The sequence below is a fragment of the Mercenaria mercenaria genome, chromosome 11 (genome assembly GCF_021730395.1).
Source record: "Mercenaria mercenaria strain notata chromosome 11, MADL_Memer_1, whole genome shotgun sequence".
In the NCBI taxonomy this organism is placed as follows: domain Eukaryota; kingdom Metazoa; phylum Mollusca; class Bivalvia; order Venerida; family Veneridae; genus Mercenaria; species Mercenaria mercenaria.
Window position 1 is genome coordinate 76816388 of NC_069371.1, and position 26568 is coordinate 76842955.

Consider the following 26568-nt stretch of genomic DNA (forward strand, 5'->3'; position numbering starts at 1 on the left):
TTTGAGCATTGTGCAAATAAAGCAGTTATTTCATTGATTAATTTCCGAATTACTTTCAGGGTAAAGATTTTTCTGTGTCCCTGTGACCTCATTCTTAATCCTCATAGTGTTGCAAAGTAACAGGACATTGTAAAAAAGTAATCCTTACCAGATGAATCTTTAACACAAAGAAAGGCAAAAGGAGGTATGACATTATCTACTCTACTGTTGACATTAATTTTCAAGATTGTTTTTAGAAGTCTGCATGACTACGAATACAATAAAAACTGCGTAATTAAAAGAAACGCAGTGGCTAATTACCTTAAGTGTAGGCTTAACGATGAAATATAAACCGGTCTCAAGGGAAATCTGGAGTCTAATTTAGGTCGAAATGTTCCTATTGCCATTCAGTTAAATTAGAACCACACAAATGCTACTAAAATAGTGTCTTTATGGACGTTAAATGAAGCCAGCAGTTTTCAATTATAATGTTTTTAATCAACATGCATGACCTATTTGCACTAATTGTCAAATGCTGTAAGGATATTTCAATCATGAAGCCTTTGGCCTTCATTCTTGTCTCACCTAAGACAAAAGGTAGAACGGATGACAAATTATTAAGAAGTAGGGTGGGTTTTGTCTTGATGACTCCTAGGATTATAAACGGTGCACTGAGTTTAATCTTGTATCACACGCACTAAAAGTATAAAGTAAAACTGCTGAAGAATAAAGTTATACTGATGTTTTTTAGTAATTTCAGGGTAGTGTTTTCACAGAATTAGTTTCTGTACACATGTATAGAGGAAGATGTTGGCTTTCCATCACTAGGGTTAATATTTATATGTTGCCTTAGCTAAATATATCTCATATGATCTAAACAATACAACTTTCAACAGTTGGAAGTTGTAAAATATCAGTGCAAATATCTAGCAGTAAGACTGCTTTTAAGGTAAAGTGAAAACTATTTCCACCGGTTTCATCAATCTAAGTATGATTTTATGGCATCAAGGATCTTCAAAAATGAATGGCAGTGTATAAATTGGACATAGTGTGAAACACAGATTGACTAATATAAAAAATTGCAGTAGATATCTTTGAAAGAAGCAGGTCTATATCTCACCGTTAATGTTCGTTTACATTTTTCTGTGTATTCTTAGCTTTATTTTACTTATTTCAATATAATTTTATTGGGAACGGGGTGGGGGGGGGGGGGGGGTGTACAATTGAGGTCATATGGCGACTTTCCAGCCTTTGTTGGTGGGGGAAGATCCCAGGTGTCCCTCCAGACATTATCTCATCACGAACGGGCACCTGGGTAGAACCATTGACATTCATTTTTATCTTTAAAATAGTTTTGTCTCATATCCTTTAAGTATACCACCCAATATTGGCAATAATACGGTTTGTAAAGGGACAAACCCCTTTATCGGCACACAGTAGCTGTTTGTTTGGACCTGGTACGTGTTACGCGACTTTAGTCTTTAGTCGGATTGAGTACGTTCATACGGAGTTTATACCGAAGCTTGGCCTCTTTTTGAAAAAACACAGCTGAGATAAAGTCGTTTCCAACTGCAGAGAAGCATTTTTCTATCTTTTTTCTTTTTATCTTTAATGACTAATTTTAAAATAGTTTTGTCTCATATCCTTTAAGTATAACACCCAATATTGACAATAATAGTTTATTGTGTACAAAGTTTAATATGCTTAATGAGATAGTGAAAAAAATTAAAAGTATGGCGCTTTTTTCAGACCTGTTCCAAATGACCGAGTGCGAAAATATAACTCTGAATACATATCTATAACGTTTTCTTTCTGTAATGTATGTAATAAAATACTTATACCTCATTGCTAGAAAGTTTGTACAAATTACAAAAAGTATCAGGTGATATGTCAAGTTATCTTATTTCGTTTTAATTATAAAAATCAGTATTCATAAATAGACTCATTCCAACCAAGCCTGCTGTTATTATTTTGCTTTTGCTGTGTTGAGTGTTTTGCTTCTAAATTATTTCTAATACAATTGAATACGAGATCGTTCTGCGTGCAGTGACATTAGTTTTCAAGAACTGTTGAATTTGTCAGTAGTAAATCCGGTTCACGTTTTCATCTCACAACTTACAATATTAACGTCTTAAAAGCGATTAAGAACTTTCCTTCGGAAAATCGTATTTCCTAAAGTGATTTTCCCCTGTTGTTTTTGCAACCAAGCATAATACCATCGGAACGTGAATGGAAATCTAGACACGATCGTGTTATATATTGACACAAGATTAAGGTTTTTTTGGATGAGATGCACGTCTTGTTGTCTTGAACGGGAAGAACAAAATCATATCAAAGATTGACGTATTCTTTTGTCAGAACTTTTTCTCGTAAGTGTCTTTACAGTCATAACATTGTATACGAAACAGAATTGCAGCTACATGTCCACCGTTTAAATGACATCTTTTCTTTGTGATTTTTAATACGAAAACTCGTACTATAATATTTACAGAATTAAAAACTATGGTAGCTGTGAAATAGACAGTCTGATAAAAGAACTGAATTAAAAACTGCGCTGTTATGACTAAGTGAAGATGATCAGTGTCTTAATATCAAACAAAAGCATGTTTCGAAAACATTGTTTTGTCTTTAAAAACAAAAAGTAGAGTTTCTGTGAGCTCTGAGTTTGAGCCACATGCTACAATGCAGGCTACACATAAACTAGGCATTATAGGGGAACAATACAGAAGGCAGCCATGAAAGAGATACATCTAATTATTTGAAAATAGGGGGAAAATTGTCATGATCATGAATAAATTGATGAGAAGTATCCTTTCTTTCAAAACGAAATCTGTGTTTCGACATTTTACGAGACTTTACTGCCCGTTGTAACAATTACATTATCTTTCCAGAACTGTCGATATGAATTTGTCAGTACTCCTGACGCTTCCCACCGCAAGAACAATATTTACGTCTAAGGAAGGATTGAGAGAGAACCCCTTGGGAAATCCGAAATGGATATTGTGTTTTTAAGAAGACAATGTCCTTTAAACGATGTTGCTTCAAGCATTGAGAATCAAAGCATTTCAATAACATTGCATATACATTGTCGCGTTATAATATATATCAAAATTAGGTTTGGATTTCCTTGGATGCGTGGTATATATATATATCCGTTTGTTAGATCCCATATTTCATCACAACTGTTAAGATGTGATGCTGCGTTGCGTCTTAATTGATGATAGATCCACAAATGAATGTAATAAATATGTGGTATATGATACCATATATTAACCTTTAACCTGCTGGTGGCAAGTGATACTTGCCTTTGTGACCAGTGCAGACCAAGATCAGCCGCACATCCGTGCAGTCTGATCATGGTCTGCACTGTTCGCTATTCAGTCAGTTAATTTTCAGTAAACACCCCTTTAAATAATAATTGGTACTGCTCAAAGTGAATGATAGACCAGTCCATTTTAGAAATTTAGCTGGGTAAGGGTTAATAGTTGGTCTATACTTTTTGTACTACTGATCTGTCGATAGTTCAACACCGAATTTTGCCGGACTGAAGTCAAATATGAAAATGTATTTCGGATGTCAGGAACATGTAATAAAACACTTACTAAATGGCTTGCAAATTTTTCGGATTTTGGGCTATAGTTCTGACTATTGACCGGCAAGCAAATCAATAAGTGTATACTATAATTATATATTTGAGAACATCTCGCTCTCTCCCTCTCTTTTCCTCCATCTGGAAAGAGAGAGAGATATATATATACATTTCCAACACATTGATTTCATTCAGCACTAGTAGGGTAATTAAGAACTGAAGGTTCATCACGTTTATTTTATAGATTTCATGTGAAAAATCAATTAGTAATTAGAACTATTCTATTACAGAAAAGTGAATTTCCCAATTACAACGGAGCACGTATATCCTTTCGATAATAAGTAATTATAGGTTTCTCTACCTAAACCTGTTATTTCGCATGTTATTTCACATGTCAAGCGTATGGGAGTCTTTAAAGCTACTCGTCCACATATTGGTTGAAATATTTCAACATGTTCATTTCCACAATGTTTGGCATAAAATGTATATACGACACTGCAAAATGATAAGGTGGATAAAAAAAAGACAGTTATTGGTAAAATGCAAGAACAATGTAAAGTTGCTGAATTTTTTTTTCAAAAGCGTTGCAACGGTTTACTTACTTCTGCACAATATTTTAGGTTATTTATAAGAATATCTTGCAAAAATCTTATATTAATAAGTTTGTACCACTAGTCGCTTTCAGAGTACTCACTTTTAAAGAAATTTTTAGGGAAGTTATTTTTCGCCTAAAATGTGTGGGTTAGTCCCTTTAATGATTATTGTAATGTCTAACAATTTAGTAGGAAAACAAACTGAGGACAAGCTCTTGTGACTCAATTTGAACGTGGATCGGATAAAATTGATAATAAGACCATCTAAATATGTAATGAATATACATGTATGTAAGAAGGTCACCCTTCTATCTTCCGCCATTTATAAAAGCAAAACTTTACTTATGGCATAGTGTTGCTTTGTTCAGTGTAATTTCTATTCATTATAAAGTGTTTAAAGAAATGCATGTGGGCTTTCTTAACACAAGGATGCCAAATCCTTCTAGACATTGAACACCTTTGTAAACTATTTCTCTGTTTCAAATATAATTAAAACTCAGTACATGTATCTCAAATTCCAAGGGATCGAGCGTTTTATTTTAAGATAAGTGAAATTCGACTTAAAATTATAATTTGTTCGTGTGTTTTTGGGACGGGAGGTACGGCAGATAGCCGTGGTTTTGAGATAAGCGAGTCCGAGATACCGAGTTTCAATTGTATATAGGAACATAAGGATGCCAAATCACTCCAGACGTTGAACACCTTTGTAAACTTCCTCTCAGTTTCAAATATGTAGGAATGTAAGTTTGCCAAATCCCTCTAGACGTTCATTAACTTTGTAAACTACCTCTGAGTTTCAAATATTCAGCAAAATGAGATTGCCAAAACTTAAGCATATAATCATTAATGTCACATTTTGTTACAGAGAAAACAATGTAGTATCTTCATCATAAAATAGTGAGTGATACTTCATACTTCATTAGTTCTCTGGCGATAAATGACCTTTTTAAGTCGATTCGCCGTAAAACCAAACTCACTCATTAGTTCTCATGAACAGACTCAATCAAACCGAGTCTGCTATTATTTTGCTTGGTTGCATTCTATGATTCCAGGGGATCTTCTTTAGATTTTATTATTTATTAGTTAACCTTTAGCCTGCTAAATTTCTGTAATGAACTTGTCGATCTTTCAATTTGCACCATTATCCGTTGAAAGGGGTGCTTACCAAATGGATACTGTCTGAGTAGCGAACAGTGCAGACCATGATCAGACTGCACGGATGTGCAGGCTGATCTTGGTCTGCACTAATCGCAAAGGCAGATCCACTTGCCGTCAGCAGTCTAACGATAAATGTTTTCATTAAATATGCTGATAAAACATGTGATGCAGCAAAAGAATGTAAGTACTAGGCGGACGAATAGATCGAAGTGTTTATAAAATATACGTTAATTGAAGGACTTAGAAATAACGTAGGCTTTGTGTCATGTTTTTGTATCTCTGGAAATGTATTAATTTAAGTGTTTCTCTCTAATAGCAGGTGTGTATTCTAGATGTCTAATTTCCGGTTGTAAAAAGTGCAAAATATAACAGGTATTAGACTTCCGGTTAATATATTAGGACCAGTCCGCTTAGCTCAATAGTGAGAGCGCAAATCTACGGATCTCGGGTTCGAGAGTTCGATCCGGTCCAGATAAGCACAATTCCAATTAAAAATTTTGTTTCTTTCAGCTACATGTAAAAACGAGAGCGATTCGCTCGCTACATTATGTCATTATTAACCCTTACCATGCTGGACACGATTGTTTCTGCCTTTGCGACCAGTGTAGATCATATCTGCACTGTTCGCTATTCAGTCAGTATCTTTTTGATAAGCACCCCTTTTAACAGTAAATGGTACTGTCCAAATTGGAAGATGGACAAGTTCATATAATAGAAATTTAGCATTGTAAGGGTTAACAACAACAGGAATAAAGTGGTTTATATCCAGTGAGCTCTAAAAGTTGTGTCAGTCTAACCAACACGTCGATAAAAGATGCGTTGCTTGTTTGCGTTGTAGCCTATTGTAAAGTGTTAGGTCATATCGGCACAGTTTATGTGGTTTTGCGACTTTCTAGCTTAATTTTGATAGTTGCCATTCCAATTATGGACGGTAGAAACACCGACCTTTTGGTAAGCCAGCTGGATGCCTGAAGAATTTTACACGCCTAAGTGAGGTTTCGAACCCACAACTGTAATGGTCAAGTGATTGAAAATCTACCTTAACCATTCGGCCACAAAGAATACCAAGTAGTCACCAGAACATACATAATTTGGTGTACGGTTTTATATCGTCATTTACGTCAAAAATTGACAAAGAACCAAAAGAAAAAATGCTAACGGTACTTTCCTATTTGCATGTTTTATTTTTGTGCATTATAATTTTACTTGCTGTCGTATAGCGGGTTATTTCTACGGGGGAAATATTTCTGCGTTTCTGCGGTCTCTCGGTAGAATCGCAAACATATTTCCAGCAGAATATTCATCCAGCAAAAATTTAAAACGCAAAAAAATCTCTATTTTTTCATCAACGTTGCTTCACGATATATTACCCAAGGAAATCCGAAGTTTATAATGGCATGGTCTAATTATTTGAAATTACAGTTGTCATCTAACAATTACCGATAATGATAAATTATAATTAGGTGTGATGGTCAATAAAAGTTCTAACTGTTAATCCCTCAGAAAACGTTTTCTTTTTTTTGTTTGTTTGTTTGTTTGATTTTTTTTGTGAATGTAATAAACTGAGTGAATTTATTGAGTGAGTTTCACTTGAGTTGTTCTTATTAACCAAGTGTCGTGTTCGGCGAGATGTCATATTCGACCAAGTGTCTTTCGACGAAGTGTCGTGCAGCGCTTATGAACATCTTCCGAACTATACCTTTGTAACCTTTATACATGTGTAACCGTTATGCCGATATACCGCAGTTTGCAGTTGTGGTGTATACAATGTTGTTGGACTTATATTTGTTCAATTCGCATGCTATTATATCCTAAAATGTTTTCATTAAAAGTATTAACAGCAGTAATCGGTAATTAAGTTGAAGTTCATTGTTTTCGTACACTATTATTCTCACAACGTCCGATCATGCGAGGAACTACATCCTCATTGGTATCGAAAACGCAGAATTGTCACTTCCTTTTATGTGAGAACGCAGAAATTAAACACGCAGAAAATTCTTTCACAATATTTTGGATCAAAACGCAGAATATTTTGACCGCAGAAATAACCTGCTATACGGTATGTTTTAGTTTAAGCCCAAATTGATACAATGAATCATGTCCGGTTGGTATTTACGCAAAGCGCATAATATAATCTTTCCAGTACAGTTACAATACTGCTTTATTTGATACAGAATATCTACGAGGCATATCTCAGATTGTCTTACATTTTCTAAGAAGTAATCCTCAATGCAAGAGTTTAGACATTTTATCGCCAGTAAAAATTATTTACAAACTCAATTAAATGGAGTCTGAGTTTAATGCTACCAAGATGTTCATTCTATACCACAGTTGCTGATTAGCAATTATTGGCAATAAAATGAAGAACATTCCTAAATGGTGCGGATGAGGCCAACAATTCTAAACGCGATGTCTAAAGTCATGATAAATTCAGAAACAGACAAACATTTACATATGACAAAACGTGAAAAAAAAAGCAATTTTATCAAAATCTTAAATCTGCTTAGGAATTGTTTAGCCTCTGACCATAATCATTTTATAACTCAAGAACTGCCGTAATCAATTTGTCAGTGTTTCTGACGCTCCACGTATTCCCCCTACTGAGCGAGCAGTATCAACGTCTTAACAACGGCTAAGAACGTGTCCCAAGGGAAATTTATACTGGATATTGTATTTTATCCAAGAGAATATCCCCTGTAAAAAATGTTGCATATGCCATCAAGCACCACAACATCGGAATCTAACACACGTCCGTGAAAAATAAATCTATACAACATTGTATTATTTATTGATACAAGACTGCGAGTTTATAAGATAATATGCATAGCGTATTGTCTTATAAGCTATTTATTGCAGTAACATTTATGTACTGCTAACTTATTAAGGAAATAGCTTTTAAGCAATGTATGACCTCAGCAGAATACCGCTTTTCAATAAAAGGTTTATATACAGAGTTAAACAATCAGTTCGCACAATCAAAAGATAACTTTGATATTAATATAGGCCTATCAATAATGAGAAGAAAAGACTATGTAATTCACTTCCACTCTGTCTTTCTGAAAAACTACAAACTTTTGGCTAATAGTATAGTTTTTAAAATTAGACATTTATTCAGACATTACAATAGAAACAGCGGAAGTACCAGGTGCATTTTATTTAGTAACAAGTTAGTATCTCACAATTTGGACTTAGTCTGTCGAACTTTCGATTATCATAAGTTGAAATTCTACGTCGCGAAATTTCGACTTTGTAACTGGAAATTTTGAGTCAAAGCGTCGATATTTCGATTAAGTAACTTTTCCTTTCATCCGCAAAGTTTGAAAGTCTACAAAAACCTGATATTTTTGGTTACTTTTTTGATTATCAGAAATTCTAATATGCCTGTCTCTGTTAATTAAAACACACTTTCGCTAGAATGACGTCATGTTAACGTGCGGTGACGTCAAAGTTTTTGTTGCCACCAAGAAAGAACGCTACTATATTTTATCTACTGTTTTAGATTAGGGGCATATTAGAATTGAAATAATTCATAGCAAAAGCGTGTTTTAACACTATCTATATACTCGGGCAGTAATACGTCGTGCAAATAATTTCACTCGGGCTGCGCCCTCGTGAAATTATTACGCCCGAGTGTCTTTTGCTATAAATTATTTCTTAAGTGAATGAATGAAGTGCATACATCTACCTACACGTCCAAATATTTACACTATACGTAGGGGCTTGAACATATGCTAGCTTAGATAAATGTAATACAAATCCTAACCTCTACTGCTACTCCAGAATACACACTGTATCTATTATTTATACATTCTTTGATATGCATATTTTGATCCCGTTATAGGGGCTCTAACGGGGTCGATGGCCAAAGAGTGAAATGTTTTCAGTTTTTACACTGCCCGGTTACATTCTAGATCTCTCCTCAAAATCCTCAGTTTCGCAGGTACCCAATCTTGGTTGGACTCATAACTACGTGTTCATGTAGGGTATGTCAAAATTTCCTTGTAATATCGAATCAAAAACTGAGAGGATAACCTTCCAGATGTAAACATTGTACTAAATTATATCTTTAACCTACACCCTGCTAAATTTCCAAAATGGACTGGTCCATCTTTCAGTTTGGGCAATACCACTTGTTTATCAAAGAGATGTTCACTGAAAATTTACTGACTGAACAGCGAACAGTGCAGACCATGATCAGACTGCACAGATGTGCAGGCTGATCCTGGTCTGCACTGGTCGCAAAGGCAGAATCACTTGCCGCCAGCAGGCTAAAGGTTAAGAGCGAACGCTGCATGGTTATCGTATGTGACCCTCTAGGTCAACATTATGTACATTTTCCTGACAAGAACATATACATCTACCCATGCTACCTATACTTTAATAGTAAGTATCTCAAACTTTCGACTTATTATCTCAATCTTTCGACTAAGTAACTCGAGTTCCTTAAAATGCCGCCTTAGTAACTCGATATCCCGACTAAGTAACTGGAAATGTCGAGTTATGTACCTCGACATTTCGAGTTTGTAACTGGAAATTTCGAGGTACTATTTCAAAATGTCGAATTAATAAATAGCATATACCTGGAACTATGAACTGTTGCTTTGCCGTATTACAGGCCGTTCAGAAATTGATCAAAAACAACCTATTGCATTGTAATTCTTAAAATATATTTTCCTTACAGGCTATATAATACAAACTACTGAAAGACTGTAAATAGAAGAGTTGTCCATTTGTTTCAGGTATTTTTAGCTGGTCATTTGACTGATATACAATGGTTTTGTTTAAATAAGGAGAAAAAGAACGATTCCATTCACACCAGAGTTTTTACCAGTTACGGCAATAAATTGATAAGATTATGAATTTACTGGGTTCAGACTTCGTTTCTAACAGTTTTGTAGTAAGTGCCTATAAAATCATGAAAGTATATGTATACAATTTCAAAAGGAAATGGAAACTTTCGAGTCCTATATGAAGACAATTAATTAATTGGGACAACAAATCGCTTAAGACTGCTTTAATAGAACTGGCATTTGCCTTTTATATTATCAATAATCCTTGCGTGTATCAGTGCTATACACTGGGCACATTAAAGAACCAGGCTGTCTATCCGAAACGAGCTAGGCTAAGTTAGCCGGACAAGCCTGTTTCTGATTTTTGATCTCTCTGTCGTGGGGCTTTGTCTCACTCTGTCCCTCTGGTCAGATCGCTCTGTGTCTGTACTAGTAGAGGATGAATTATGCGCCCTGTGTGGCTGCATTTGAACTATGTAAAGCGCCTTTGAACGTGAAATTGATCATGAAAAGGGCGCTATATAAATCTGGTATAATAATAATAATAATAATAATAATAAAATATACAATGCAGAACAACTCCAACGTTTAAACACCGTTTAACTATTTATTTTCTCACAGGTTTAGGCCTGAAACCTTTTGTCAGAGACAGAATAACAACAAATAAAATTTGGTCGTTATCTGAATAATACGACGTCATCGGCGACGTCAAATGACGTCATGACGTTTGGCGTACATAAAGCTTTTCAATAGGATCCATTATGGACTAAAATTACCAAACATAATTGCAAAAGCAAAAACTATTTACATTGAAAGTAAAACCTAAAGACATGCAAAATATGTTTACTCAAAACATGTTATAAGTGGTTAAAATTAGCCGCAGTTTTCCTCTCTAAACAAGTCCAACAATGATTGGTCCGTTTTATCACCTTTGTTGCTGTGATCACTCAAAATGAAATGTTCTGAAATATTTGTACAAAAATCTGGAAAGTGCCTGTTGCATTTTTAACCCTCATTCCAATTCACTGGTTTTATTAGACTGAACTGCACCAAAATTTCACTCAGACTCCCTGGCCTTTATACTCTACAAAAGGTTTACATTTCACCAATTCTTTGATATCATATTATATTGCCGTTCAGCTTACTCAAAGAATCCCAAAGATGTATATTATTTGTCAAATATTTGGCAATGATGGGTTGAATGTGCATACGAATTGGATGACTTCAGTTTTATTATCGTGACTGCTGAAAACAGCATATTCTTTAAAGAAGCATATGAACAAATAGTTTTAGATAAGGTCTTTATGGATGTCAAGGCGTGCCTTCCTAACTTTCTTGTCGTATCATCATGTTCTTTATTTGTTTTAATGTGCCTACTTTGGTGTACAAATCCGTTATGTACACATTCATACCGCTGTATGGTTACAAAGCTCTTACGACTTGATCTTTGTGTAGTTTGAGAATGTTGTAGAGACAGAGACTACAAATCCACTTGCGCACATAAAACATAAAATGATATTTATTAAAAAAAAAGGACACCCAAGTTGCAATACAGCTGAATTATCTATTTATTACTTTGTGTATTAGGTTTGGTTTTAAAAAGTCACACTGCTTTATGACGGTGTTTAAGCTTTTGGTGGTGAAGGAAGGCTCACAGTGCCTCTCTTGGCATATTTTGGACCACCGACCCTGAACTGTTCGTTTTCTTGCGTGCGTATTTGTCTGTATGTGTGTGTTAGTCACTTGCGGGTTCACATGCTGTGGGTTGCGGTAAGGAGAGGCTGCATTTTTGGAACGAGGCTTTTCTGTCTGTTGGATATTCATCCTTCTTTTTTCACATAAGTCTTGTCTAATGATAAACTATCACGAAATCTATGACCGAATTATGTAGTTTGAAACAGAGCTGTAAGTACTAGCAGACGGTAAAAGGTTTCATGTTATTTAAGAACAAAGGTCTTTCTAAGAACTGATAAAACTGATTTAGCATGCACAAATCGAAAGCCAGATTATCTTACCGAGACAGATTGATTTTTACTTATATTTTGCAACCAGGGGATAAATCACAATATGCAGACATATATAGGTATTCTGACTGACTACAACAAGAGCAGTGATTGAACTGCTGCAATAAATCCAGTTAAAAGATGATGAATGTAAAGGTTTTTATGACGTGCCAGTATCACGTGGCACTATATATTACTTCAGCAGTTACTGTTCTGAAGGAGGGTTATCAGGGAGTTAACTGTTTGATATTTATACTTTTTAAACGAAAAACAAAGTAACAGGCATTTTTAAAACTGCGATTGATGGTAGTAGAAATATCCACTGAAATGATCAAATTTTCACTGTGTGACGAATACCTTTGATTGTAAAAGAAGACATTTCGCTAATGAGCCTTTCAGCGGGTAACATTATTTTTTTTGTAAAAAAGTCAGTCCTATAATAGCTTAAAATACCTCACACACTGTGAACTGCACTCTTGTAATTGTCTTTCTTTCTCTTTTTTGCCACATGTACACCTAGATGAAAACGTATTCGAAAACTATGCCGTTAAAACTTGTTTAAAAAACGAAGCACGGAATATATACAAGGGCAAATTAAAACAATTCTAATATGCAAGAATACAGTATTTAGAACTTTAAGCACATTTGTTTGAAATTAAGTGAAGCTCTCAACATGTACCTATCTATTATGCAAGTATGTCTGTCTATTTCGTGCATATAATTCTGTACACAGACTCAGAAGACAAACTGAGTTAAAATGTTTCTAACTTTTTAAAGACTTTTATAGGTGTACAGTTTCAGTAGTATTGGACCTTTGTACTGCTATTATTTTCCCACTTGTTTACCATATTTAGTCTTGGACTCCGTTAAGTACTCTATATATGATTGCTAGTACTCTTGTCATTCAATATACCGGTATCACATTTACCAAGCATTACCAACATTCAACTTTATACTGAATGTTGGTCTTTAATTTGTAGCTATTGCCAATGAAAACGACACCTACAAAACAATGTGTCTGACTTCGGACATTAAAACTCAGACTAATTGCAAGAAATCGTTCTACTAAACATTTTATCGCTGACATATTGTGAGACTAAGCATTAGCAATTGACAATAAAATCTGTAAGAAATTCCATTGGAAGCATAGAACGCAACTAACAAAAAAATAGCAGTTCGGTTTTGCCGAGTCTGTGCAATTTAAGAATTTTCAATTACAATTAATAACACATACATTTCTGTTGATTAATTATATGCTAGCCTATCAAATACAATTACAAACATTTTCACGAATATCTGCTGTTACATTTCAAATGTACTGGAAGAAATATAAAAACTCCAAAGTTTTTAATGAACCTTATACGAAAAGAAGTTTGAATTTTAAGTGTAGTATCTGATTGTCACTATGATAGGAAGAAGTCAGTGTACTAAGCCAGGTCTTGTTCGATCGTGGTTGTGTTTTATGCTTACTTCATATTTTATTACCTAAGACAAGTAACAAAAAACCAAGCATGCGATTCAGAAAATACAAAATGTATACATTTCATTTGAATTCCCAGTTTTCTGTGTCTATTTTCTTACTGATAAATACAACAAGATGAAAGTTCTTTTCTTTAGAAAAAAATGAATTCATAAACGAACTGATCTCGACTGGCCTTAAACTTTTCATCATGACAAGTAAAAACCAGAAAGTTACTCTAGATTGGAAATAAATCTATGTTTTGGAGAACTTGTGAGATTTTATAGTCCGTGATTGCAATACAATTATCTTTCCAGAACTGTCGATACACATATATCAATGCTTTGGACGCCCCGTATTTTTCACCAACCGCGCGAACAATATTAACGTCTTGAGTACAGTTAAGAGTTGGCCTCGAGGGAAATTAACAATGAATATTGTATTTTCGCAAGAGGAATATTCCCTGTAAAAATGTTGATTGTATCAAAGAGAACCAAACTACTAGAATCCATAACATGATCGGAAAATGAAATTTGACATGCTCGTGCTACTAGATTCAGACATGTCTGGATCGAACGCATATTGAATGCTTGTACGAAGACTTCCTTGTTGAAATATGAAACAGATACTCGAGTAGAAAGAAAGCATTGTCGCTAGTTTTAGGAAATCGCAGACAGAACATTTCATCTGATAATATAAGCTAAATAGAAAGATATATTATTTATTAAAATATGAGCTCATTTATTCTTGATACTATTTCGTTGATTGACACCTTTAATAACTTTTTGAGAAGAAAATGTTAAAAGAGTTTCAATACTTTTTGCTTTTTCTTTCACCAACGCCAATATTGCAGCAGGTTTTGATAGGCATGTGGATAAGTATTGGAAGATATTCAGAGTTTTTAGCTCTTCTCGAGAAAAAAAAATGCTATAATAAAACAGGAGAGCCAAAAGTTCAAAATGAATTGAACCTCTGTTTTACATAACTAGATATTTTTCAAATTTTTGACAAAGGTTTTATTTTAAGTCCAAATATTTCGTTCTTAATTAAAGTTCAATGTGGAATTCGTCCCCTCTATAAAAGACCAGAACTGAAGAAAAAATCTCTAAAAACTTCTCGATTTTGAATTAATCTCTGATTATATATTAGTAATGTACAAACAATACTACCATTTTTGCATGATATTGCATGCTTTAATGTCGTCCAATGAAATGGAGCTATACTAGAACAATTTAGTGCGTTAGAGCCAAACTGCAAGAATCTGAAATTGCACGTCTTATGTTCCTTTTGACATTACTAGTATTCGTTTTGATATATCTAAACTAATAAGCAGATTATCATAGAAGATGTATTTTTGTATGTAGTGTCAAGAGGAGAGAACCACCAAACAAAACAGCCTCGATTTGATTGCGTCTGCTCATAGAGGTAATGCGAAATTAGACTGTTCCCTCTTCAGACAAACACAGTTAGTGAACGATTTTGTCATGTTAATTATTTAGAAAATTGTATTCATTAGGAAATAATATTGAGACATGAACATCTCTTTCTTCTAATTATAGAATATAAATCGCGGTTTCAGTAATTTGTTTTTGTTTAATGCTTCAATGGAAGTATTTCGTACACTTTGCGCACGCTCATGAACGAATTTAAACTACAATATCCAGTACTCAAAGTACTAAGCTGTACTTTGTTGTTTGAGAGTATATTTCATGACAAATTTAAATATGTAGCTGTGCTGTAACTGTATCACAACAATAATAAGGCGAACACAAAACAGACACTATCGACCTTTGACTACCAAGATCGACCCTAACCGACCTTTGAGTAAGGGGTTTGGGTTGGTGTAGGACACACTGTCTTATTAAATCTCTTGATGGATGGTCGAGTTATGGCGCGGACAGGAAACAAAACTTGACCTTGAACTTAAGCTAGGGGTCTGTAATTTATGCATGACACATTTGCTCATTATGGAAGACATCTCTGCCACATGTTATTAAAATCTCTTGATGAAGGGTAAAGTTATTGACTATACGCTTACGAGTGGACAGAACGAATGACTGATAGGCGGACGGAAAAAAGCAGTCAAGTAGCCCCGAGACTGGTTTAGAACTAGCAGCGGGTTAATAATTCAGTTCAGTACAATATATTTTGGAAGTTTAAAATTTTACGTTTCACATGTCTTTGTTCTTGATACACCCCACTGGCTTAAGTGGATATCTACAACAAAATTTCACTAAACAAGGCAGTCTGAACGACAGCTAAATCCCCCGCCACTGCTATGGATAGTGAAAGGGTAAACCTTTGATTTTAGCTGTGACCTTGACCTTGAACTGACATGGCTGACTCATGAATTCTGCACAACGTCTTGATGAGGTGATCATTTGACCTAAGTTTCATGAAAATCCTTCAAGGGGTTTAGGAGATACCGAGCTGAAACCTTTGACCTTCAGTTGTGACCTTGACCTTGAGTTGACATGGCTGACTCATGAGTTCTTGATGAGGTGATCATCTGACCTAAGTTTGATGAAAATCCTTCAAGGGGTTTAGGAGATACAGAGTGGACACCAAATGGAAGGCTCAAACCTTCTACCCTTAGTTGTGACCTTGACCTTGAGCTGGCATGGTTGACTCATAATTTCTGCACATCGTTCTGATGAGGTAATCATTTGACCCAAGTTTTATAAAATTCCTTCAAGGGGTTTAGGAGATATAGAGCGGACAGGAAATGGAAGGCTCAAACTTTTGACCTTCAGTTGTAACCTTGACCTTGAGCCAATATGGCTGACTCATACGTTCTGCACATCGCCTTGATGAGGTGATCGTTTGACCCAAGTTTGATGAAAATCCTTCAAGGGGTTCAGGAGATATGGAGCGGAAACGAAAGTGTTACGGACGGAAGGACGGACGGACGGAGGGACGGAAGGACGGACGCAGACCATTCCTATAATCCCTCCGCCACGGCGGGGGATTAATAAAAACAAAGACAAATATCAAACAGGGAATGCCACGTACCAAAATCGCAGCCTCCCCAAAACGAAACCTACAGCACGCAGACGTGCACACCACAAACACACACACGTGCACACACACACAAAGCCAACACACGAGGACAAAACGAACAAACAAAGGAACACACACACATACACGTGCACACACACAAAGCCTACACAAGAGGACAATACGAACAAACAAAGGAACACACTGGGGCACCGCCTTGGAACGGTCAGTGGCAAAAACACCACTGGGGAGCTTAAACCGATTTATGGTGCGCACCCAACCTCACTCTTACCCCCACCATGTTCCAAAGACACGGGACAGTGTAAATAAAAGTAATCCCCTCCAGGTGAATCTCTAACATACGTAATGGAAACAAAAAGGCATGGCAAGTAAAACACAAAAAATGCTCGTGTATAAAAATATAAAAAGCAAACCTTTAGAACCAAAAACGCATGTACTCAATGCCTTTTCAGAAGACAGAGCAACAAGAGAAACACCCTTAAGGGCCCGACGAAATAGGCCAGAAGACAGATATCAAAACAGTTCAGTCCTGGTAGGATTTAAAAACTGCTTATCATAGAGTCCTCCCCCTCTTCCGTCAGACACAATCAAAGAGGGAAGCGTAGTGTCCAACTGTAAACGGGCTGAACACTAAACATGGGGTACGTCTCAAAACAGTTGGGTCGTAACCTCTTTTAATAAAACGTTTTATAATTTTACCAAATACATTTGGAAAATTACCATGAACCAAGATCTTACGAAGTTTGTAAACAACATCCCCATAAACTTCATGGTCACAAAACGATCACAAAGAAGAGCAACACTGAATCATGGCACTTGAAGATTTATGTTTAATTGTAATCTATTCAATCATTTAATCTAAAAGAAAATTGTTCTAAAGCAATTTCTGGCAAACAAACAAGAGCTGTCAGAGAACAGCAATGCTCGACTATTCAACAGCCTTGTCATTTGAATGAATACAAAAGTCGAAAAGGGGCATAATTTTGTAAAAAGGCAAAACAGGGTTATGGAACCTGCACAGTGCTTGTCAGCTCATGACAGTGGACAAGTGTGTGAAGTTTCAATCCATTCCCATTAGTAGATACTGAGATACCAGCTTACATACAAAAACTTAACCAAAAGCTGCTAAGTCGAAAAAGGAGCATAATTCTTAAAACATGCTAAGTTGAGTTATGGGACCCGCACAGTGCATGTCAAGTCATGACAGTGAACAAATGTGTAAAGTTTCAATCCATTCCCATTAGTGAGTACTGAGATACCAGCTCGCATAAAAAACCCTAACCCAAAATTTCTAAGTCGAAAAAGAGGCATAATTTTGTAAAAAAAGCAAAATAGAGTTATGGAACCAGTGCAATGTAATTCAATTTATCACAAATGGTTACTGAAATACCAGCTTACATACAAAAACTTAACCAAAACAGGATGCGGACGCCGACGCCGACGCACGGGCGAGTCCAATAGCTCTACCTATTCTTTGAATAGACGAGCTAAAAAACTAATAGCAGACTCGGTTTCATTTAAATTGTTCATGAGTTTTAATGAAACTGGTAGCATGTCTCACGCCCCCTAGCGCCGGCTTTATAAGAACTCTATTACAATGAACACTATGATCTCTCAAGAAGGAATTAATAACAACTGTAATAAGAGCAAGGTTGCGAAAAATGTAGACCTCCTTTATTGTTCAACAAGTCGAAAACTGAACGTTGTCCAAAAACATAAAACTTTACTGTCAAACCTATCAAGCAAAGCTAGTCTGTATTTTACCAGATTTTCGAATCAAGTAGGTCATTTATCATTATTATCGATAATTGATTAATGAGAATGCATGATGTATATATCCTGTCGCAGCCTCAAAATTAAAAAGGCTAATCAAGCGATACAGGTTTTCACGATAGTTCTATTGATGGGTTAAAAGAACCACTGCTGGTCGTTAATTGGAATCATTCGATTATGAAAAAAGTAGTTTTCCCTGTTATAGTGGTACATTTATATATCATTCAGAACTGGAAGAAAATTGATTTGCATTGCTACGATATACATTTCAAGTTCAATATGATATTTCTATAGAAGTATGAAATATACTGTTCTGTGGTCTGTCGTTCAGATAACTATTTGCAAAAGTCGTTCTTAAACAGTGAGTGAATTGCAATGCATATCCTCAATGGGAAAGAGAAATCAAATATATACATTGGGGAATACAATGTGTCATCTGTATAAAAGATAGGAATGAATGTAATAACTGACAATGTCTTCATTGATATGTTTCTATGAAAGCAATATAGCAATGTTACTCTGTAATTTAGCGACCCTTATACTGTAATAAATGTCAGGAAACAAGTTCGACATACAGTAAATCTTCTACTTCAGATCTTACTGGATGAAATTAAGCAATTAATCAAAGAACATCTTTATTTGCGAGACATAAACATTAATTATTAAAGGACTTTCTAAGTTTGTAGATCGCGTGGAGAAATTAACCATGCTGAAAACCACAATGTGGCATCAACTGAATATGTATTGATTCATATCAGACTAGCGAAAGTTTCGTTCACCTAATTTTGTTCAGTTCTAATGTACATCACTATGTATTAGAAAAATAGATTTGCGCAATCCATGACCAAATATCTGCACGATGTGACAAAACACTGACTCACCATCTCAAAATCGGACATATAATATCATTTTTATATAACGGGTACATGTGAGTACGGTAGGGCACATTAATCAGACTTAATTCTGCATGAAATATCTCTTTATAACTAACTTGTACAGACAAAAAGAGTTGCATGTCATTTTTTTTATCACTTTGTTGAGAGAAAAAAAAACTTTATTGGCTTACTTTAAGTTATTATTATTAAAAATTAATCTTCCAGAACTAAAACAGAACAGAGGTTAATTTATAATATATGTTTTTTTTATTAATTACTACGTATGCTATATTTCATGTCGTTATTTTTCTTTCAGGTTTGAACAAAATTTTGATCTACATTTTTATGCTTTGCTATTTGTCTTCTTGAGATAACGCGTTTGACATTGAAGCTGGTTGCTTAGTTAGAGAAAGTTGTTTTTGTAATCAAATAGCTTTTGAATCTGAATATCATTTTCTTCTTATCCAACTTTATGTAATAACTGTCTTGGGTACGTTTCGTGTCCAAATATGAATAAAGTTATCTACCTCATATCAAGTAATATACAGAATTCCTAAATATTTGAAGGAATCTTTCCCTAAGCTTTCAAATACCGTAAGAAACTTGTCTGTTTCTTAATATGCATTCAGGCCTAACAAAAAAAACATGTTTGTTTCCGGTAACATGCTAAAACAATTAGGGTAGGTTGGTCGGTATTGTTTTTGACTTAGTTTTTATTAACTGGGACTTTTCGGAAATTATTTTTGTGTCAAAATATGAATACAAATAAGGGAGTTATGCCTTCAGAGCATCAGTAAGTTGATTTTGAACATCACTGACCATGTTTAAAGCATAAAAAGTGCAGTTTTCCAACGTTTTGTTAAAAAGTTGAAAAAAATCTCCAAGGCCATAAAAACATTTTGGGTCGGGCCAAAATTTTTAGGGTAGGTCGAGATACCGGAAACAAATAATTGTTTAGGCCTTATGCAATTTATTTTGTTTCCGAATTACTTGTTCATGTTATCTGTATTGGACATATTTTCACAAAGATTACTGTTATATGTATTTGCTTTTGCCTACTAAAATTGAAATTGAATGATAATATGATTACTATTATCTCGTCTGCAGATGAGAAATAACGAAAGCGGTATTGTGTGGAGTTTAAATAATTGTTTAGGCCTTATGCAATTTATTTTGTTTCCGAATTACTTGTTCATGTTATCTGTATTGGTCATATTTTCACAAAGATTACTGTTATATGTATTTGCTATTGCCTACTAAAATTGAAATTGAATGATAATATGATTACTATTATCTCGTCTGCAGATGAGAAATAACGAAAGCGGTATTGTGTGGAGTTTCAATATTTAACTAAACCAAGTTTGACATTAACTCTGTAGAAGAGACTGTAGGGACTCATATGCTGAATATTTATACCATTTTACAACAAAATTCTGTGTGACCGATAACAATTTGATGTCTCTTGAAAATTGAAATTGATGATAACATAATTATTGACTGAGACAGAGAAATTTCAACAGCTGAAATCATTTGATAAATTACCAAGAAATAAAGGAAGACACGGTTGTGAAAGGAGTGTTAAACTTCACGATTGCAGGTCACTTCAGGAGGGTATGCGACTGACGCTATACACTTCTTGCTAATTATTGTAAATATATTATTCTAGTGTTCGATATCACCTACCAAATTGTAGGCCTAAATATACTATACAAAATATCGAGAAATGTGAAAATGCTCTTTGTTTTTTTTTGATAAAACTGTCTTCAAACAAAAGCAAAATCATGAAGAATATAACAAAACGAATACATCGTTAAGCTATTTTAAACAGTATCTATAGTTATTAGTGCGAACATGCACGTGGTATGAATGAATTCAAACTCAGTCGTTTACACGAGTTTCTCAAGTATAAAATATGTACTTCCTTAGGGGGACTTGCCTCCATTAAACATCAAAATTTAACTTCTTTTTGAAGAGTTAATAAATCATACAATTTGAAGATGATATTTTTACTATGTTTATCTGTGACTGAAATATGTAAACAATAAATATTATATCTGCAAATATAGAATATCATCAGTAAATATATTTCACTTGTCTAAATTTAAAATACGATTGACGGAGAGCTACATTTCAATTTAAAAAAACATATTGCCATTCTTTTAGCGATTGTACAAGTTCGTACAATGGACAATTATACATTTATTAAATGTAATAGTATCTATACACATAAATGTATTCATTTCGTTTTTGCATATATGCCTTTCAATTTCTTAAATATGAAATTTGGGGACTATGTAATTTTAATTACATACTGTAATGTTGAAGATAAAGAGCACAGATTAATTCCTTCTATTCTAAATCAATTACAATAGGGTTAGTAATGGTTCTGAGAGTTACCTATATATTTTGTTAGCTTTTACGTGAAGCCTTCCTTAAACTTTAGGGATCACTTTTATTCCAGTCTATTGTGAATACCTTCAAATTACCATTTTTTGTAAATTTCATAACTATGAAGGCGCGCAGCTTTATATTTTTTATTGTTTCATATTGCATAGGACTTTTTTGAGCACGAAAATACAAGAATACTGTTTCAATAATACCATTCGTATCAGTATGCATTATAATATAGACATAATCTGTTTTGGATTTATTTTTCAGATTTAACAGGCGAAATACCGCATCAAGAACTTTCTATGTAACATCATGTAATATCAACGTCTAAGGCCAAATATGTACATGGTATTTTCACAATGTGTATATATTGCTACTGACACTTGGCACTAAACAATCAGAGTGTATAAAATGGCTTTAAACGCTAATATAGACAAGATCATACTATTTATTGATACTACATTAAGATTTTCTTGGATGAGAAGCTTGTCTTATTGCTTTTATGGGCACCACACAAAGAAAAATGTTACCGATTTGCTTGTAAGCTCATTATTTGAGATAATGTTCTGATAAGTATCTTAACAGTAAATTCTTATAGGAAAACTTGAAAGGAAAATGAAACGTAGTGAAAACAGACAGCTGTCTAAATCACATCCTCGGTCAATGACACATATCACCGAGTAAAGAGATTTATAGGAGAACAAGCAATTTGCCACAGGAGTATAACAGAATGTGTATCTGTCCCATTTTCACTAGGTGGACATTTTTCTATGTGACTTAACTAGGAGAACTGGAATATCTGGTTTCAAAGCATCAAAGCAAGTTCCCTAGAACCCACTGAAATGTAAAAATAGTAAACCGTAATTTACATGCATTACACAATGAAAATGAAAATAAAGTTTAATAGATAGATAAATAGATAGATAGGGGGGGGGGGGGGATTTGTACTAACTTCTAGTCACGCTGGCCATAGGTAGGTAGGTAGATATTGTAGAGAGAGAGAGAGAGGATTTGTACTAACTTCTTGTCACGCTGGCCATAGGTAGGTAGGTAGGTAGAGAGAGAGGGGTATTTGTACTTACTTCTAGTCACGCTGGCCATAGTTTCGTTGAGGAAAGTAACATTAACTGCGAACACTTTCCCAGCATCTGAATAATACATTGTTGCGTTGTCTGTGGAATTCAATCGAACTTTTTCCGTTATGTTAACATCCGTTTCATGTTCTTGGGACCGAAACTACAATAAAGAGAAAAGAAATCACATATATTTCATTACTGTTGTATTTCTGAAACATAGTGTGATTTAAGAATGAGATTTTATGCGCCAAAAAATCGGTTAAAATTTCCTTGTAACGATGGTTCCATTGACGTTCCAAGGTGCCCCTCATCCCCGCAATGTGGGTGTTTCTTATGTCTTCTATTTGTTTTACTTTGCATGTTTTGTGTGTGTATCGAATAAAATCTAAAGAAGACCCTTTGGAACCAACAAACGCAACCAAACAGTATAATAGCAGACTCGGTTTGATTGAGTCTGTTCATGAGAGGTAATTAAACACCCCTGATGCCCCATAGTCCTGGCATAAGCGGAATATTCTATTATAGTTATCATAGAAAAATTGAATGGACTCAATGATCCCAAAGGGCGAGAAAAATATAATAACACTGAATCCAAGTACGTGGAGAGTCTTACTTCACTGTACAACACTTAAAGATTGTTGACTTTTATGGAGAACTTACAGACTTCATACGATTCTGAGTAATAGCAGTATTTGAATTGTATTTAGTAAAATTAAAAATGTTTTTATTAAATGAGGCTTTGAATCGACCATCTTGTCACACTGCATGTATGATGTTAAGCCCCTTTACAGTGGAAGTAAGCGCTGTCCTCTTTGATTACGTCTGGCAGAAATAAATATGTATAAATAAATCTGATTTAGTTCAGGTTAGCAACAGGATAGTGGAAAGTAATTTAGAAATACTTACACCAGTATAAGCAGCCTCTACTAAGTTGTCTGGGAACATGTTTCTGAAAGAAGAAATTTTTTTAAATGTTTAAAAATGATCAAACGGGGTAAACACTGTGCCGAATAACGAACAACTGAATTGAGATTATGGCTACTTGTATGTCGAAATACTTGTTCAGTCTTTCAAAATTTTTGTGTTAATTTTTCTTCGGACAAATATTTTGAGATTGTTTGTAAAATGCAAAAAATACAACATATATTTGTGCTACGAAGACTAGTTTGTCGAATTCAGTTATTTCTTCATATTCATGATAAAATCTGCTAAAAACGATTCATGTCCGTATTTTTCTTTCACTTAATTCCTGACTCTTTGCACTCTCATAGCATACAAACTGACCAGGAACCTTAGATCAAAAGTAAATTCGAAAGACTCGAATCTCCCCAAACAAGTGTCTTTAATAACGAACGATTCATCTTTTCTCATTTTTAGATGTAATTTATCTTTCTTTTTCTTTCTTGTGTGGTTTATATGTGATATGTTTTATCTGTATTTGTTTGTGTTGTTTATAATGTCGACAGTCAAGCACTAATGAACATCTGTACGCATGATATGAATACTTTATTACATTCCCATATATACTCTCCGTCGTCTGAATTTTATATCATGATTATCAACATACATTAGGATCAACTATATGAGAGATACTGCGGCAACCATCGTTTGGCGGCTGCGGCAGCAGCGACGCCGGTAGACATTCCTTTTACTCTTGTAAACAGATTAAGTAGGTGTCCAAAAAGAGTACCTGCATAATTTCATGGCTAAAATACTATATCAGACTATAAAGAGAGGTAATCTGAACCAGAAGATTCAGTAATATCTTGTATGTGCTGTGTTCATTGAATACGCATCTTTAAGATAAATAATTACCGAAAAAATCTATATTACAAGACGTTAGTTTCATTTTTCTGATTTAGCCACTGCCAGTACCGATTTATTTTGACCGTTATTTTGAGTACGTCTTTTGTTTCTACGCCGACAAAAACTCAGATTTTCAATTTTAATTTGAAGTTAAGTAACATTTAAACAAAAAGGTTAGTTTTAATAATCGTTTAGAATATTAAAAAGTAGTATCAGCTATGGATCTGGTCGAAATATACCTTGGTCACACGAACCAATTTTGGTGAGATATAATTAAGTAATTAGACAGTAGTAATGTTTTTAGTATATTAGTGACAGCACATTTGATCTTGATTTTATTTGGATTTGCTGCATTGATTAATTAAGTGGTTATATATATAAATGACATAATTATTCATTTATGTGTATCAAGTGGACTGTGTCTTAGATTTAAGAGTACACAATATCAGAAGGTAATTCCAGTTAAAGAATTAGAAATGGCTGTAACTGAGATTGCAGCTTCAACATACACAGTTAGTGTACATCTTTAGCATAGTTAAATATATTTGATGACGAGTTTCTAGATCTTTATCTAATTATAAAAAATGAGGAAAGATGATAGCTTTAATCTTGTTAAGTGATGAATAATGATTTAGAAGGAACAAAGAATTCTAAAGGTATTAATTTCATTGATTAATTTGCTTTCTGAGTTTTTCCAGCAAATTGAAATAGTAGTATAATGTTGTTGCTTTTACTTAGTTGCCCGTCCATGCCTAGGATAATGCCCGGAAGGGTCACGAGGGTGTTCCTCCGCCATCAAAAACTTGAAAACCAGAACATGACCTAAAACTGTTGATGTGAACTTAAATAAGTTGTAATAAAATAGATATATTCGGTAGGTGACTAAAATTGTTATTTAGTTTTCGGTTCGGCTTCTTTTATATTTGGGTTATTGGTTGCAAAACGCACCTGTGGATTAATTTTAACTGGTCATGACATGAGAGACTTGTTGCAATTTTGACATGCAACATCCATTTGTGTTTAAAACGTCTTACACCTAAACGATGCACCAATGCCTGTTTTATGGAGACTGAAATGAGAATGTTTTGTTGTTGTTGTTGCTTTTTTAAATAAAAAAAAACATCGAACTATTTTGTTGTCTGATATAATTTATCATACTTGTCATAAAAGTTTTCACATGGTTATCAAATACGTTTCTGGCTTTTGTCTCTGTTCTTACCGCTGTATCACACAAAAATCAGTAGTCTTTAATATATCTATTCATCAACTAGAAATTTTCTTTTTTTCTGAAAACCAGTTCGTCATTGATTTGTTACAATAAACCTGTCAGTGAAAGTGAATTGAAGACAGTTAAATTTACATTTACTTCCCGTGGGGTTAGTGGTAATTGCAGTTGAATAATAAATATTTCAGCACAAATTTAAGACATGACATAGCAAGGGGATGATTGTAATGGATTTCCGAAAGCCGCCGATAGCGTTCACTTGCATTTAAATCGTTATCTGTCACATGTGAAACCGATGTCGTAAACAATGTCGCAAAACATTGTAAAGAATGGCTTCCGTTCAATTTTCATTCCATTTTGTCGCAAGTTTAGATTACTGACCTACATTCCTTTACAAAATACAATATACGAGAAGGCTATAATTCAGATGAAAATGTTGTTTGGTCGTAAAACAAGTATGACGTTTTCTATCTAGCTTTTAACTTCTTTTTTCCCTGAAAATCTTAAGATTCTAACCGCTAAAGAAAGATAGATTATTAAAAACCATAGAAGGTATTTTGTCGGAACTATACAACAAAAACTTATGATTATACAAATTAGATAGAATAATGCCACCTGATCCCTGAGGCTTATTGCAATAACTGTTAGATTTACTATCTTGAATGCATGCTGCTGTTTAAAATAATTCGAGAATAAGGTGTTTATATGACATAGATTCATGATTTATCTATTTCATTTTACTAGGTGAATGAACACTTGCCTTGCCTAATTTCTATAATGAACTTGTCGATCTTTTAGTTTGGACAGTACCATTAACTGTTAAAAGGGGTGCT

The 26568-nt window shown here is 34.4% G+C and overlaps 1 protein-coding gene across 1 annotated transcript in view; it reads right to left on the reverse strand.

Annotated features, from left to right (window-relative positions):
* Positions 1–26568, reverse strand: part of LOC123532777 (excitatory amino acid transporter 1-like) — a 92891-nt gene that overhangs the window by 25169 nt on the left and 41154 nt on the right. The window contains exons 2-3 of the mRNA XM_045314352.2: positions 23611–23653; positions 22711–22864 (exon numbers count right to left, since the gene is read on the reverse strand). Coding sequence (XP_045170287.2) covers positions 22711–22864; positions 23611–23653 — 197 coding nt within the window. The remainder of the gene's footprint in view (positions 1–22710; positions 22865–23610; positions 23654–26568) is intronic.